Source organism: Onychostruthus taczanowskii, unplaced genomic scaffold, assembly GCF_017590055.1.
Source record: "Onychostruthus taczanowskii isolate IOZ18803 unplaced genomic scaffold, ASM1759005v1 scaffold37, whole genome shotgun sequence".
Taxonomy (NCBI): Eukaryota; Metazoa; Chordata; class Aves; order Passeriformes; family Passeridae; genus Onychostruthus; species Onychostruthus taczanowskii.
Window position 1 is genome coordinate 1262969 of NW_024501126.1, and position 13199 is coordinate 1276167.

The 13199-nt window shown below is 43.6% G+C and overlaps 1 protein-coding gene across 4 annotated transcripts in view; it reads left to right on the plus strand.

Moving 5' to 3' along the window:
* IKZF2 (IKAROS family zinc finger 2) overlaps positions 1 to 13199 on the plus strand; it is a 118185-nt gene that overhangs the window by 1650 nt on the left and 103336 nt on the right. For 3 of the 4 annotated variants that reach the window (XM_041411797.1, XM_041411800.1, XM_041411799.1), the window contains exons 2-4: positions 410 to 445; positions 1769 to 1817; positions 2531 to 2635. In XM_041411797.1, coding sequence (XP_041267731.1) covers positions 1784 to 1817; positions 2531 to 2635 — 139 coding nt within the window. In that variant the 5' untranslated portion in view covers positions 410 to 445; positions 1769 to 1783. The remainder of the gene's footprint in view (positions 1 to 409; positions 446 to 1768; positions 1818 to 2530; positions 2636 to 13199) is intronic. The other variant, XM_041411798.1, reaches the window with a different exon arrangement.

Genomic DNA, 13199 nt, shown 5'->3' on the forward strand with positions numbered 1-13199 from the left:
TGCTCCTTTTTCCCCTGCCCTTTCCCAAAAAAAACCCCCCCCCCCTTCTCCCCCCGCCTTTAAAAACCAATTTTTTAAAAAACTTTCTCCATCTTTCTGTGTCTTCAGCTCGAGCAAAACTCTCTCCCTCCATTCCTTGTGGAGAGGCTCAGCAGCTGGGATTTGCCATCACCAGTCTAAAAATGGTGACCAAACTTTTTCTTTTCCCTCTCCTCTTCCTCCTTCTCTCCCCATTGAAGAAATAAAAAAATAAAATTCAAGCCGTGTTTTAATTTAGGTTATGGATGTTCCTGTGTTTCTTTTTGTCTTCCCTTCTCTTCCTCCTCCCTTCCTCCCCTTTCTTTCCTTCCACTTCATTGGCTGGGATGATCTTTCCCTGTTGCTTCTGATGTTTCTTTCTTTTTCTCAGTGTGTGCCTGCCTACCTGGACTAGGGGAAAGATAAGGTAATTTTGAAGGGCTTGAGGAAGTGGCTTACCTGTTCTGAAAACTTTTTTGCCGTGTGGTTTTTTGTTTTTTTTTTTGAGATTTCTTAGATTTCTTTTTAAGAGTTGTGAAAATCAGTAATTGAAGAGAGTTTGGTAGCAGCTAGGCAGGTTGAAATTTAAGTGTTATATGCTGAATGCCTTGGGAATTTGATCTGCTTTATACCAAAGAAGAGCACAGAGAAAAGTATTTATTTATTGGGGGAAAGGCAGGGAGTGGGGGGGGAGGAGGGAAGGAAAGAGGGTTAAGGGAGGGGGAGGGAAGTGGTTTTGGAGACAAGAAGTGAAGCTGCCTGTTTTCCAGTAAGTAATGGAGAAATTCCAGGAGCCAGGGCTAAATATACTTGGCGATCAATACAGAAATGGCTCATTGTGAATAATTTAGCTGCCTGGTGCAGTGAGAGTTTTGAAACTAAAGGCAAAAAAAGAGCCCATGGAGGGAGAGAGGAAATAAAATTTTCCTCTGGTCATGTCAGATTCTTAACTTTTCTACTTGAAAGAACATAGTTATGATTATTGATCTCTCCTTCCCCCCCCCCCCCCCCCCCCCCAATATATATCAAATGATAGCTAGGGGATGTCATTCTATACAGTTACTTGGGTTTCGGGAAAGTAATAGCTTGTTCTGTGTCAGCAAAGTGCTTCCAGAAACTTTAAGATTGCTTCACACCACAAAATGCGTGATCTGGGAGTATGAAATGTGATGTTTGGCCCTGTGCTGTGGCAGATAAATAGGGTTAGAGTGAACAGGTGTGTGTACAGGTGTGTGTGCACAGAGGTGTGAGACAGAGCTGGAACAGCTGTGTCCAAGGGGAATGGACACGGGAGGGTTTCTTTTGTTTAGACCAGGAGGCAATGTCTTGTAGTGCGTGTGAAAAGAGCAATTGTTAGGAATATCCATATCCTCAGGGTCTCTTCTGGCTGCAGATAGAGCAGATAATTGATAAAGCATTACCATCCCAGCTTGAAGAAACAACAAGAAGGTCAGGGAAAATCTCTCAGATCAGGCAAAAATGTGAGTGGGGCACAGAGAGAGAGAGGTATGGTGCGACCAGGATGATCCAGGTGCCACCTGGCCAGGAGGCAGCTGCATGTCTACTCGCGTAATTTACAGGAAGAGTTCAGTGATTTGCAAACGAGCACATGCAGTGCACTTGTGTGTTTCTCTAGGCAGTGGTTGCAACAGCAATAAAATGGGCAACTACTCAGGACTTTAAGTAAGTTTAATCATTTAATGGTTGATACTGACAGGCGTCTCTGAGGGTGTACTTTTCTGCCTTGCAGCACTGCACTTTGACTATGGAAGCAGAGGCTGTTGATGGATATATTACATGTAAGTAGTCATTTTGTTTGATTATTCTGAATTACTTTTCTTTTCCTACTCTCCTTTGTGTAATGCAGAAACCTGAAAGTTTAGCTTCCTTGTGTACAGTGTCTGCATTGACACTGAATTAGTAGCATTTAAATATAAACTTTCTGTATGACTGAGAAATGCATGGGGATGGGTGCATGGGTGATTATCTCTAGGTTTAAATATTTGCTGAGGGTGAGTGAACTCTGCAAATGAGAGAGTTCCTCTCCAGAAATTCAAACTTCAGCCAAAAACTTTTTATGCCTTTCCCTATGTATTTCTCTTGTTTTCTGTGCGGGGGGTTGTGCTGTGTTTAACTGTCAGTTAACCCAGAGCTTTTGGAGGAAAGTCTGTATGGTGAATTACAATTCCAGTCTTCCCTTGCCCAGCCTGGATTGTCCCTGTCTGCTAATGGAAAAGTAATCCTAACTTACTTAAAACCAAGCAGCTGGGACAAAGTTTGCCACAGGAGTGTGAGTAAATGACTGGTGAGAGTAGCTTTGAGGGGGCTCTTAAAATCAGCCAAATGTTACCTGGGGCCGCTGAGAGACGAGCTCCGACAGGCTCAGGAAGACCCCGCTAGCGAAGGAGGGAAGGGCAGGGGCGCAGGGAGCGAGCGGGTCGTGCTTCTTAATCTCTGCCTATCTCTGCTGGAGAAGCGATACAAACTTACGGGACGTGTGTTGTGCTCGCAGGTGACAATGACTATTCGCCTGAAAGGGAGCACTGCGGCATGGCCATCGACCTCACCTCTAGCACTCCCAATGGGCAGCACACCTCCCCCTGTCACATGGCAGGCAGTAAGTCTCCTCTTAAGCCTGTTTCTCTCGAGCTGAGGGTTGGGTTGGTCTGGTCCTTCTGGTCCTTGGTTTGCTTACCAGGTCTCAGCCACTGCTGTTGGCATTGCTAATAACAGAGGAGGACAGGGAAGATTTTCTCTTTTTTTTTGGTTCTTGTTCGTGCTGGTGTCTGATCTAAACATGAATGGGATTACTAGTCTGAACTATCCCAAGGTGGCATTTGAGAGCTGGTCCGTACCTGCTCCAGGTAGGAAAACACTAGGGTTGACATGTGCTAGTTTTGTTTCCGCAGGTTCTGAAATCCAAATAGAAATTGTTGTTATTATTATTACTACTATTACTTACTTTGCTTCCCGAAACAGCTTGAAGGAGCTTTATTTGAAAACAAACAAATTTTATTTACAAAACTATAGTTGATTATAACAAACTGAAAGGAGTTTGGTTTAGAATGTCGGGTAGAAACTGAGAGTTTAGTGAGTCTGCACAGAGAGTGTCAAGAGCTGGTAATATTTATAGAATTATTCTCCTGTTATATATGGGAGGTGGATAAACGTAGTTTACGCAATTTTATAAAAGCAACAATCTTCATTTTTTCTGTGTGTGAGTGCCCTACCTTGTTTAAGTGTTGGTTACAGTGTTACATCAAGATATTTACCTTAATGTAACCTCTGCACTTATAGTCCTGAAAAAATGTAGTGCGCTTTGCTTTCAACATACTTAGTGTTCCTCTCTGTGTGATACTAATTTTCTTTCTGGTTTGTGTGTACTACAGATACATATTTATCTATTTAAACCGAGGGTTAGTATAGTGACCTACCGAAGTGTGGGAAAGAAAGAGAGAGCTTCTAGGGTTGCTTGCTTAAAAATGCACAGTGTATTGCCTTCAGAGTCTTTCTGAGAAAAAGATGTTACTTTCCTTTAAGGATTCTTTCCTCTTGCAAATTACGGGTAAAGCGCAGTTTTATGAGCCTTTAAACTGAGGGTTATTATGAAGATCTCTCAATTATATACATGTTGCTGGAGAATATGATTTCTAATACCCTGGACTGAACTTTATATGACAACCACCCATAATTCAGCATCTTTAGACAATTCCAATTGTGCTGCACTGGGGTTCTGATACACTTTATTATGTTGTAAAAGTTTTACTACTCACTTTCTTCATTTTCTTTGTTTCCTTTTTATTAATGGGAAGGCTTCATTGGAAGGGAAAAAAGTATCTGTGTTTTAAATCTTCTTTATAATCTGGACTGAAAACCAAAGTCAAATTAGGAATAAAAAGATCTAGAATGAAGTCATGCAAAAGGCTTTAACACATTCAGTATTTTCATGTTCATTGTGTTAACATTTTCAATGGTTTCTAAACTTCATTAGTTCTTTGCAACACAGCCTTGTATGTATCTGCAGCCTTGGTTAATATCTAATTTTTTTTTGAGGGGTTTTTTGGCCTACCATAGGTGTCTCAAATGCTTTGAGATTAGGATGTGCTGCTGTTGAAAAATTAACAGCATTAAATGCTGCTGCTCTGCCTGGGTCTCCCATGCCAAACAAAACTCAAGCTTCTTAAATTTATTGTAGTTTATTTACTCTTTGCAGGCTTAGGATTGTTTTGCAGAGAGGAGGCTCGTGCTGCCTTAAAAATGGAAGATATTGATCAGAGGTTGCTGGATTTTGTGGCAGCTGTTATATTGGTTCATTTAAGGTTTTTGGCCAAATCTTGAATCTGGCATGTGTAGGCTAAATTGCCAGGCTGGGCTTTAGAGCTTTTCGCCTGTTTTGTGGGGCACAGGAAATCCTTTTAAAGGTTTGGTAACTCAGGGGCCTGCACCTCTTTTTAGATTAAAAATGCTTTTGGAGTTTTTTTTTGTATTTTAAAAGGAAAGATAGAGGTGGAATAGCTGTTTGAAATATTTTGTATGAATGTAGTAGCTCCCAGCGGATTGACCCATCATCCATTGTTTTAGGTTGAGGCAGTAGCCATGTTCCATATCACACTGGTTTGATTTCCAGTGGGTTGCTGGAGATTAAGTCATGTTGGCTGCTGTTACAGGGTGTGTCATCCTGGCTGGGTAGGACTTGGGAATGGAGGAGGTGATACAGGGAGCAGACCCCAAATATTTCACTCCTGGATTGGTTGCCAGTCATTTCCAGAAGCGCATGGCCCTCTCTGGCTGTGTGCTCTGGACGTGCACTGCAAGGTAGAGATTCAAGCTTTGACCTTTGTTCTTCTTGCCTTCCCCTGAATTGTTTTGAACCACAGCTCTTAATGTAGTTGGAATTTGTGTCTGGCTCAGAAGGAGAAACACCAAAAGAAGGAAATTTCTTGGATCTGTGCTGAAATGACTGAGTAGTGCTCTCCCAGCAACAGCAAAATTATGTGCTGGGTAAAGAGTTTTCTATGTTCATTAGCCCCTGGCAATCTGTGTTAGTAGTTCTGTCTGGATTACTGATGTTTTCAGGTTCTATTCCAAAAGGGCTTGGGTCGAGTATTTTGGCTGCTGCATCCTTTAACCTATTGTCATTTTCAAGTATCTAGATGGTATTTGTAGGTTATGGACGGGGATGACACTCAATTTTCCTTGTGAATGAGATGATCCTGAAAGATGAATCACACTAAATCACCTGTCATAGCTAACTGATGGTCTTACATATACCTGTCTTTAGCAGAACGCTGCATGTGTGTTGGCAGATGCTGTGTTCTAAAATACTTCACTGTATTTTTATGTAAGCAAAGATTTAAAATACATGTAAATAGTCAAACCGAAGAGGTTGATAGATCATCTCACTTTTCTCTACAGCAAAAGATGAATTAGTGTTACACCTGCTGAGTACAGATGATATATTTACACAGCCCCAAATCTGGAAGTCCAGGTTTTCTTTTGATCTTCCATAGGAAAACTCTTACAAAGGCTGACAGCCAGAGCTGGATGTCACAGGCTTGCTCAATTAACTTTGTGTTGGTACTAGAGAGTTCCCTGCGTGGCCCTAAGCCCCCCACAGACCCACCGAGTTCAAGGGAGTCTGTCTTGTTCCCGTCCGTGAGTGCTGAACTGGGCTATGAGTGATCAGAAACCTCCGAATAGGAACTGGCATGCTAATTAAAGGCTAATGGGGAATCCTTATAAAAGAGGCTTTAAAAAGAAATAATTCCCAGTCACCTCCCCACAATGCCACACTGAGTTCTTACTATAGTTATTAGAGATATTTTTTTCCTGTAGGTTAAAATGGACTTAGAGGAATGTCTGCTTTAGAAACTGCTGGGGCACAGTTGTTCAATTAGTTGACTCAATCATTGCTTTGTGTAGGATGAAGGACACTTCTCTAAGATCACTGGCCTGGTATCATAGGGAAAATAGTAGCAGCAGCTATTAGCATCTGACAGTCAGCGACAAAGGCAATTTCCCCTTAAATTAGAGGCTTGACAGTGGGTGTCCCAGTTAACTTTCTTATCTTTGATTTCATAGACAAAAGAAGCCCTTAAATGAAACAGAGTCAGAACAATCATAAATATCAAACCCAACATCTGATGTTTGAAACCGATTAAAATTGTGGTATGCTTTCAGGAGGTGTTTATAGTAGCTTGAAGCGTTAGTGAATTATGAGAATTAATTCATTAAGAGAATAAGCCATGTTGGCTGACTCTGCTGCTGAAAATAATGAGGCGATGGCGTTTTCTCCGTGGTGGGGAACGATCGCGCTGTCTGACGAGATCACTAATTGGGACAGCAGCACTAAGTGGGAATGAATTCAGCAGTGGTGTTTAAAGAGAACTTGAGTGAGGTTTTATTATAGTGTAGCCGATCCTATATTCCAAGTGATCAGCATGGACTGTCAGTTGCACTTTTTCTGGTGGCATCAAAGCCCCAAATCTTTCCTGATCACTTTCATTTTTGAAGCCGGACTTGTTGTAGAACTCCTGTTTTGTCACAGTTGTGTTGTCCTGAGCAGAGTTACATGTACCACAGCTGTATTGGCACATCTGTAGGGATAAAGAAATGTAGTTTTGGAGCCTGGCTATTGGAATGAAACCGCATGAAGTTAAAAGTTGCTGCATGCCTCAGCTCTGTGGCAAACAAGCCTTGTCACCACCAGAATTTACTCCCAGGCATGTGAGGCTGAACCTTGCTCTGGGATTCTTTCCTGGCTCATGGATGTGTTGTGGGCTTTTCAGCAGGATGAGGTGACGGAGGCTTTCCTTTAGGGAGGGTGGTTGAAGCTGGCCAGGCCGGACTGCAGAGGGGGGACTGAATTAGTGCTTTGAGGCTGTCACTCCCCTGATGTGTGTACTGGGCCATGAAGAACTCTGGCAGCCAAACTTCTGTGCTCTGAACTGGGAATTCAGGTCTCCTTTTCTTCCAAATATCTTGGAAAGTGCTAAAAACTCCTCAGCACCTCAGGATGCTGAGGAATCTTCTTTCCTCAGCAGCCTTTAAGGAGGACGGTAGGCAGCATTTATTGGTCTGGGTATCTCCTGCCTCAGTGCGGGGAGGTGGACTTTTGACAGTCACTTGAGATGCCCTCTAGTCCTTTGTGTCTGACTTTGCAGTCTTGACACTTTGATTTTTTAGCACTCAGCTATGGAATTGCACGGTGATGCCCAATACAGATGTACCTGTGGTTTGGCAGCTTGAAGGACAGTGAAGATGGACTTTGCCAAGATGAGCTCAGACATGAGGGATGAGCTCAATAAAGTGTGGCAGGGAGCTGTAAGAAGTGAGCTCCTTGGACACTTACAAGAGCACGATCTTTGCTTCAGTCTTTTATCATCAGACTTCCTGAGAATTGCCAGGGCAGTAGTAGTAATCAAAGTTTAAGCCGGTGTATTTCGCTTTCTTGGAGTTTGAGAAGAAAAAATAGTAAATGGAAAGGTGATCATCAAGATTTTAACAGAGGTAGAGGGGTTTTCCACACTTAAGAAACTAAAGCTGTGCAAAGTAGTGCTGCACTGTGTTTCTTGAAAAAAACCTACAACCCAAACAGGGGAAAGGGTTAACTGGAAATGAAGCATTTCCTGGGATGTACCTTGAATTGTTATAGCTTTATCCACATCAGCTCAGATTTTTCACACTGGTGTGGTTAAACTCTGTATGTAAACCAGCATAGCGTAGCCACAGAAATGAGCGGGTGTTTGAGTGTCTGTAGCCCACACTGCAATGGTGAAGGGCTCCGCTGGGTGTTTTTCCTATCTTCTGTCACAGTCCTGGCATTCCCTATGGAGCCTCATACTCGGCTGCAAAAACATTCCTCCCTCTCAGTGAGTGTTATAACGAGGGTGGAGTGAAATGATCAGTTAATCTCATTAAATAGGTTTTTACTCATTCTGATGGAAGTCCCTTGAAAGGTCATCTGCCAGGGCTTTGTTGCAGCACACACCTTCCTTGGGAAGCTTCTGTTATTCTCTTGGACTGTCATGTTCAGTTAACTTTCCCTGGTACACACCCTGTTACAACACTGTGCTCTTGCTAGCTTTGTAGTCAGCAAATTTTCAGTGTTTGCTTCTGGAATTTCAGTTCCTTTTCAGACATGCCAACAAAAAGAGCAATCCTCATCTTCCATGAAATATGACACTTTGATAGCAGCTGGATGACAAGATACCTGTTGGAGGAGAGTGTTTCCCATCCCTGAATCTGGGGGAAGGTGCTAGTCCTATTGAAATCAATGGATATCTTCTCTCAGGAAATTGGTTCTAAGGCTTGTTTCCAGTTCTTGTGGGCCACAGGCTCTGTCTTGTCTTTCAGCTAAGTGATGGTTTCTAGGTTGACAGGACTAAGTTTTAGAGGTGGGAATGCAGCTTCCTGTGCTACCTTTGTGCAGTACTGAGGGTGAGCAGTGCTTGTCCTTCCAGTACCAAGAGGGCACCTTGAAGGAGTGATGCCATTCCATCTGGGAAGAAAAGGCAGAGCCTCCTTTCTGCCTTTTGCTTCAATAATCCCAATAAATGAAAATCCTTGAAGAACCCACCTTGAAACAGGTTTAACACTGACCTGTTCTAAAATTCTGTAGAAAATAGAAGAGAAGGCTGAGCCACTGCTCTGTGTTACCAGCCCAGGTGAGGAGCCTGTGCCACCGCGTGTTTCCCTTCCCTAGGGTAGTGGGTGCTTGTCTGGGGTCCAGGCAGCTGACTGCTGCATCCCAGTGGAAGGAAGCAGAGCTGGATTATCACTGAGAAGCAATGAACATGACAGATATGGCTCTGGGCTAGGTCACCAGAGGCCCAGTTTTTCTCCAGATTCTGGTCATTGTAGGGAGTCCCTTCATGTTTCTGTGCTTCCCCACCCCCCCGCCCCCCCTTGCCTTTTATTTTCTGAACCATAGAAGCCATAGATCACTTGGGGTGGAGACTTGGATGGTACATGTTAGCCTTTGTCAAAAGTAAGATGTTTTTACAATATCTTTTTGCTTAGGGGTTATTTTGCATTTAATTTTTGCAGCCCCACAATGAGATGCATTCAGAAGTACCTTAATACCGGTGCAGCTTATTTCCTGTCCTGCACAGGAATAATTGTGGTGGTCCTAAAGTACCCTGTTGTGGTGTAATCATATTATAGCAACCATGGAATTTTAACTCTTCCCACACCACTGAGCATTGCCAGGTCTGTGTGTGGATGAGCCCCTCTTCACACTGCCCAGCAAAATGTGCCCTTGATCTGGAGCCAGGTCTACATTACTGGCTTCTGCTGGCACTGCTGTGTCAGCCTGTGGCTTTGAAGAACTGTAATCCCTCACAGGCAGAGAGATGCTGGCAGAAGATCCAGCTCTGAGCATAGCCCCGGCTGTCAGGGTCACCTGCAAGTGCTGTTACAGGTGTTACATTGGAAAGTACCGTAAAACAGCAGACACTGTTCCTGGAAAAGCATGGGCTTGATTGATCCCCCTCATTTCTGTGCTGATAGGTCATGTCAACTTCTGTGAATTAGAATGTCTTTTTTGGGTTTTTTAACTGACTTTTGCTTTCTCTCTGCCTCTTACTTTTAAAAAATCTTTCCAGTTTGGGGGTTTATTCCTGTAACGCTGTGTGGCCAAGGCATAGCACCACAGAGGTAGTGGGCTCTGTGTGCATTGTATGAGGTCCTTTAGCTCATGGTTTCTCTGTGTTTGTCCTGTCCAGAGAGGTCACAGGGCTCTTGGTCTTCCCTGTGGTGAAGCTCAGGTTGGTGGTCAGATCCCTGTGTCCTCTTAGGAACGGCTGTAGGCACACAGTTTGCGGTGATTGGGAGTGGGGCCAGGGCCAAACCTCATCCCTAATGGGCTACAGTTGTGAGAAGCAGGTGAGCAGCACTGACAGCAATGAGCCATGGAGTGCCCAGGGGCACTGAGCAACCACCAAAGGGAGCAGAGGGCACACAGGGGCAGGGCATCAACAGGAGGGGATAAAAGGCTGGGCTGAAGAACAACAAGGGCAGATGCTTGCAGCCTTCTAAGTGCCATGGTGTTACTGTGTATGGGCAGGTGCCTGAAGCCTTCTGAAGTGGTGAGGTGTTGCTGTGTGTGGGCAAATGCTTAAAGCCTTCTGAAATTGTGTGGTGATACTCTGTGTATGGTGGCCATTTCAACTCTGACATGTGCTGTGACATATGGGGGGGAGGTCAGTCCTAGGGCCAAACCGTGCTCTCACCCCCAGTGTGGATGGTGTGAATATCTGTGTCTACCAGCTGGTAGTGAAAAAAAAAGAGGAGTTGAAGTGTATCATTCTCCTACACAGGTAGGAACCCCTCTTCTTAGCAGACTGTGGGTTTCACACAAGGTATGAGCCAAGGAATCTGATTCACTGCAGACCTGTCTGCTCTCTCCACCATGGTTTCATGTTACTTGGAGAAGCTGCACAGACTGGTTTTTTCTAGCCTCTTTTCCTGCTGTGGTATTGGTACCTACCACCTGTGAGGTTGCTCTGGGCACAGATGTAGTCACTGCAGTAGGGGAGAGAGAGAGAAGGGGAAGATCAGTGTGGATATTCAGGTCCTTGCCCTGTCTCTGGCTTGGAGAAGGCCTTCAGAGGACTTGGTGCTACTGTCCACCCTGAAACTTCATGCAGTGGAGTAGAAGATCCAGCCACACCTTGGTGCTGCTGTTGTCAGCCCTTTGTCCTGGGGGTTGGATGTCTCAAATGTTTTTCAAAGGAGGTAGGAAATCCTGAAGTACATAAACCTTGTTAAACATTCACCTTGCTGCTTGTCCCACCTACCATGTTTTTTTTGTTGTGAATCTCCTCGTGTGAGGAGATTAGGCGGGCTGTGTTCCTCTCCAGCCAATGGAGGATCTGGGCAGGGCTTACGGGCAAGATGCTCCGTTGGCCGTTACCCGCATTCGTGACAAAGCGTGACATTCCGAGGTGGGGAATTTTCTTGTTTATCCCCTCTGTTCCTCCACTTGAACAAAACAAGTGTTAATCTAAAGATGTCTGTGCTGTGACCTTCAGCATCAGGCTGGAGTTTTCTCAGCTTCTTTTTAGTGATGTTTTCCTTGCATTCCCCTCCAGCCTTTAAAACCTCCCAGTTCCATCAGAAGAAAGCGGTAATGTCCTGGTTTCTCTCAAGGGGCACGTGTTCCCTCAGTCCATGAAAATTCATGTTGGTCAGTGGCAGAGAATGCTGGCTGCAGAGCTCTGTGATATACTCAAGTCCATGGTAATTTTTCTCATAATTACTCTTTGATTTGGGAATGCCTGTGTGCAGTTCTATGAGAATTCATACCTAATCTTTTGTAGACATCAATTCAGCTTTTGGACGTTGTATGATTACTTTTGCAAGCAAAGTTGCTTTTTTAGGTACTGATCTAGCCATAAAACAAAAACGGAGAGAGTTTTGGTAACTATCTGTGCATCATTTAAACTTCAGCATTATGAATGAAATACCTGCTTTAGTCCAAGGAGTGGCAAAGAGGATGGTCTGAGATCCCTTCTTTTGAAAATGAAAGAAATTGCTTCTTTCTGTATGAAAACAGCAAGTCTTTTTACCCAGAAGAGATGAGGCTTATTCATTTGAGGAAGAGTAGCTGTTCTCTTAAAGATGTGGATGGTTTAAAAGCTTCCAGGAAAGAGTGGCAGTAGACTGAAGACCTTGTTCTGGTTAGCAGCCAGGTCTATGATAGAGGGAGACAGCTCAGGCAAAAGAATAAAATGGCGTTTGGTTTTTAATCTTATTTCTTGAGAAATTTATATCCTGCAGGGTTTGCCTTGTCAAGATAACAGCCCCTGAAGGAGAATAAATCTTATTAATTAGCAGTTTTGCATACTGCTTTTAATTGTTCGTTTCTAGGTACAGGCTGTGTATTGCACTTGCTCTGTCGTGCTGAGGGGCCTCTCTCCTGCAGCCCTGGAGAGTCTGCCTGAGTGTAGAAATATTTCAGAACACACCATTGGGCCTTAAACTTACTCAGTGCCGTAATCCTCATCACCTTTCAGATTTAGGCATGTCCTAAATGCAGTTGTAAGTAATAGTTTTACAGTTTAATCTCCCAAAATTGGGTCAACCTTACCAGTTGTTTTGACCTTGTTACCAGCCCAGATAGTTCCTGGGCGAGTCTAATACATCTCTGTGCAGCTATGTGGAACAATCTGGGGTACGAGCTTTACTTGAAACCCCCCGTTTGAAATTTCCCCCCTACCTTAAATACACAGGCCTCTCTTTCTATCACTGCAGGGTATTATCATTTGGATAACCTAGTCTTCCAGAGAGTAATATCACAATATTTTCTTGTTATATCATGCTTTTTGTGTTTTTAGAGCTTTACGGGGATACCGGTTGACGAGATACAAATGAGTGGACAAAATTTTAGGCTGATAAGGTGGAGAAAAAGTAGGGAATTTAACCTTAGATGAATTCAGCTCCTGTAGGTGAGAGGCAGTCAGCTTCATAATTTGTGTATGTGACTGCAAATTTTCAGAGTATAGGTAGCTCTCAAGAGTTCAGAAGAATGACGTGCTAGTTGTGTATGTAAGGGTCGAGTAGTACATAACGTTAGCAGACTGAGAGCTCGGTGAGTTTATTCTTGGCCTTCTTTTAAATCTGTATTCTATGAATTGCACAATTCATTTTTCTAAAATCCCGTGTACCTACATGTGAATCCCAGAGTGTTCTCATAGTCTAAATGCTATGACCCATCAGGTGCCCCCAAATTACCTAATATCAAGTAGAGAAGGTTGGCAGCCAAAGAAAAAGATAGGAAACTGTGTCCAGCCCTGGTTGCTGACAAGCCTATGCATGTGCAGTGCAGTAATACAAATGGAAGACACTTAGAGAGGGTTTCAGTCACATACAACAGAGAGGTACAGGCTTGAAAAATACTAGGAAAGTGCAATTCTTATGAAATGAGGAAGCCAGAAAGAGGAGAGAGAGGTATGTGAACTGTGCCTTGGCTGAAGGAAAAACTATTGAGCACCACCCTTTTCAAATGTCAAATGCATGGGAAAAAAGCTGTTGGAAGCCGGTCTCTGCTAAGTTTGCTGCTTGCAAAACCTACTTTTTTTGGTGAGATGTTTGTGCAAAATCACCTCTCTGGTCTGCCTGTGAGACCAGACATGACTCAGGCTATCAGCATGTAACATGGTTTCAGGTTGCTGTCTTAC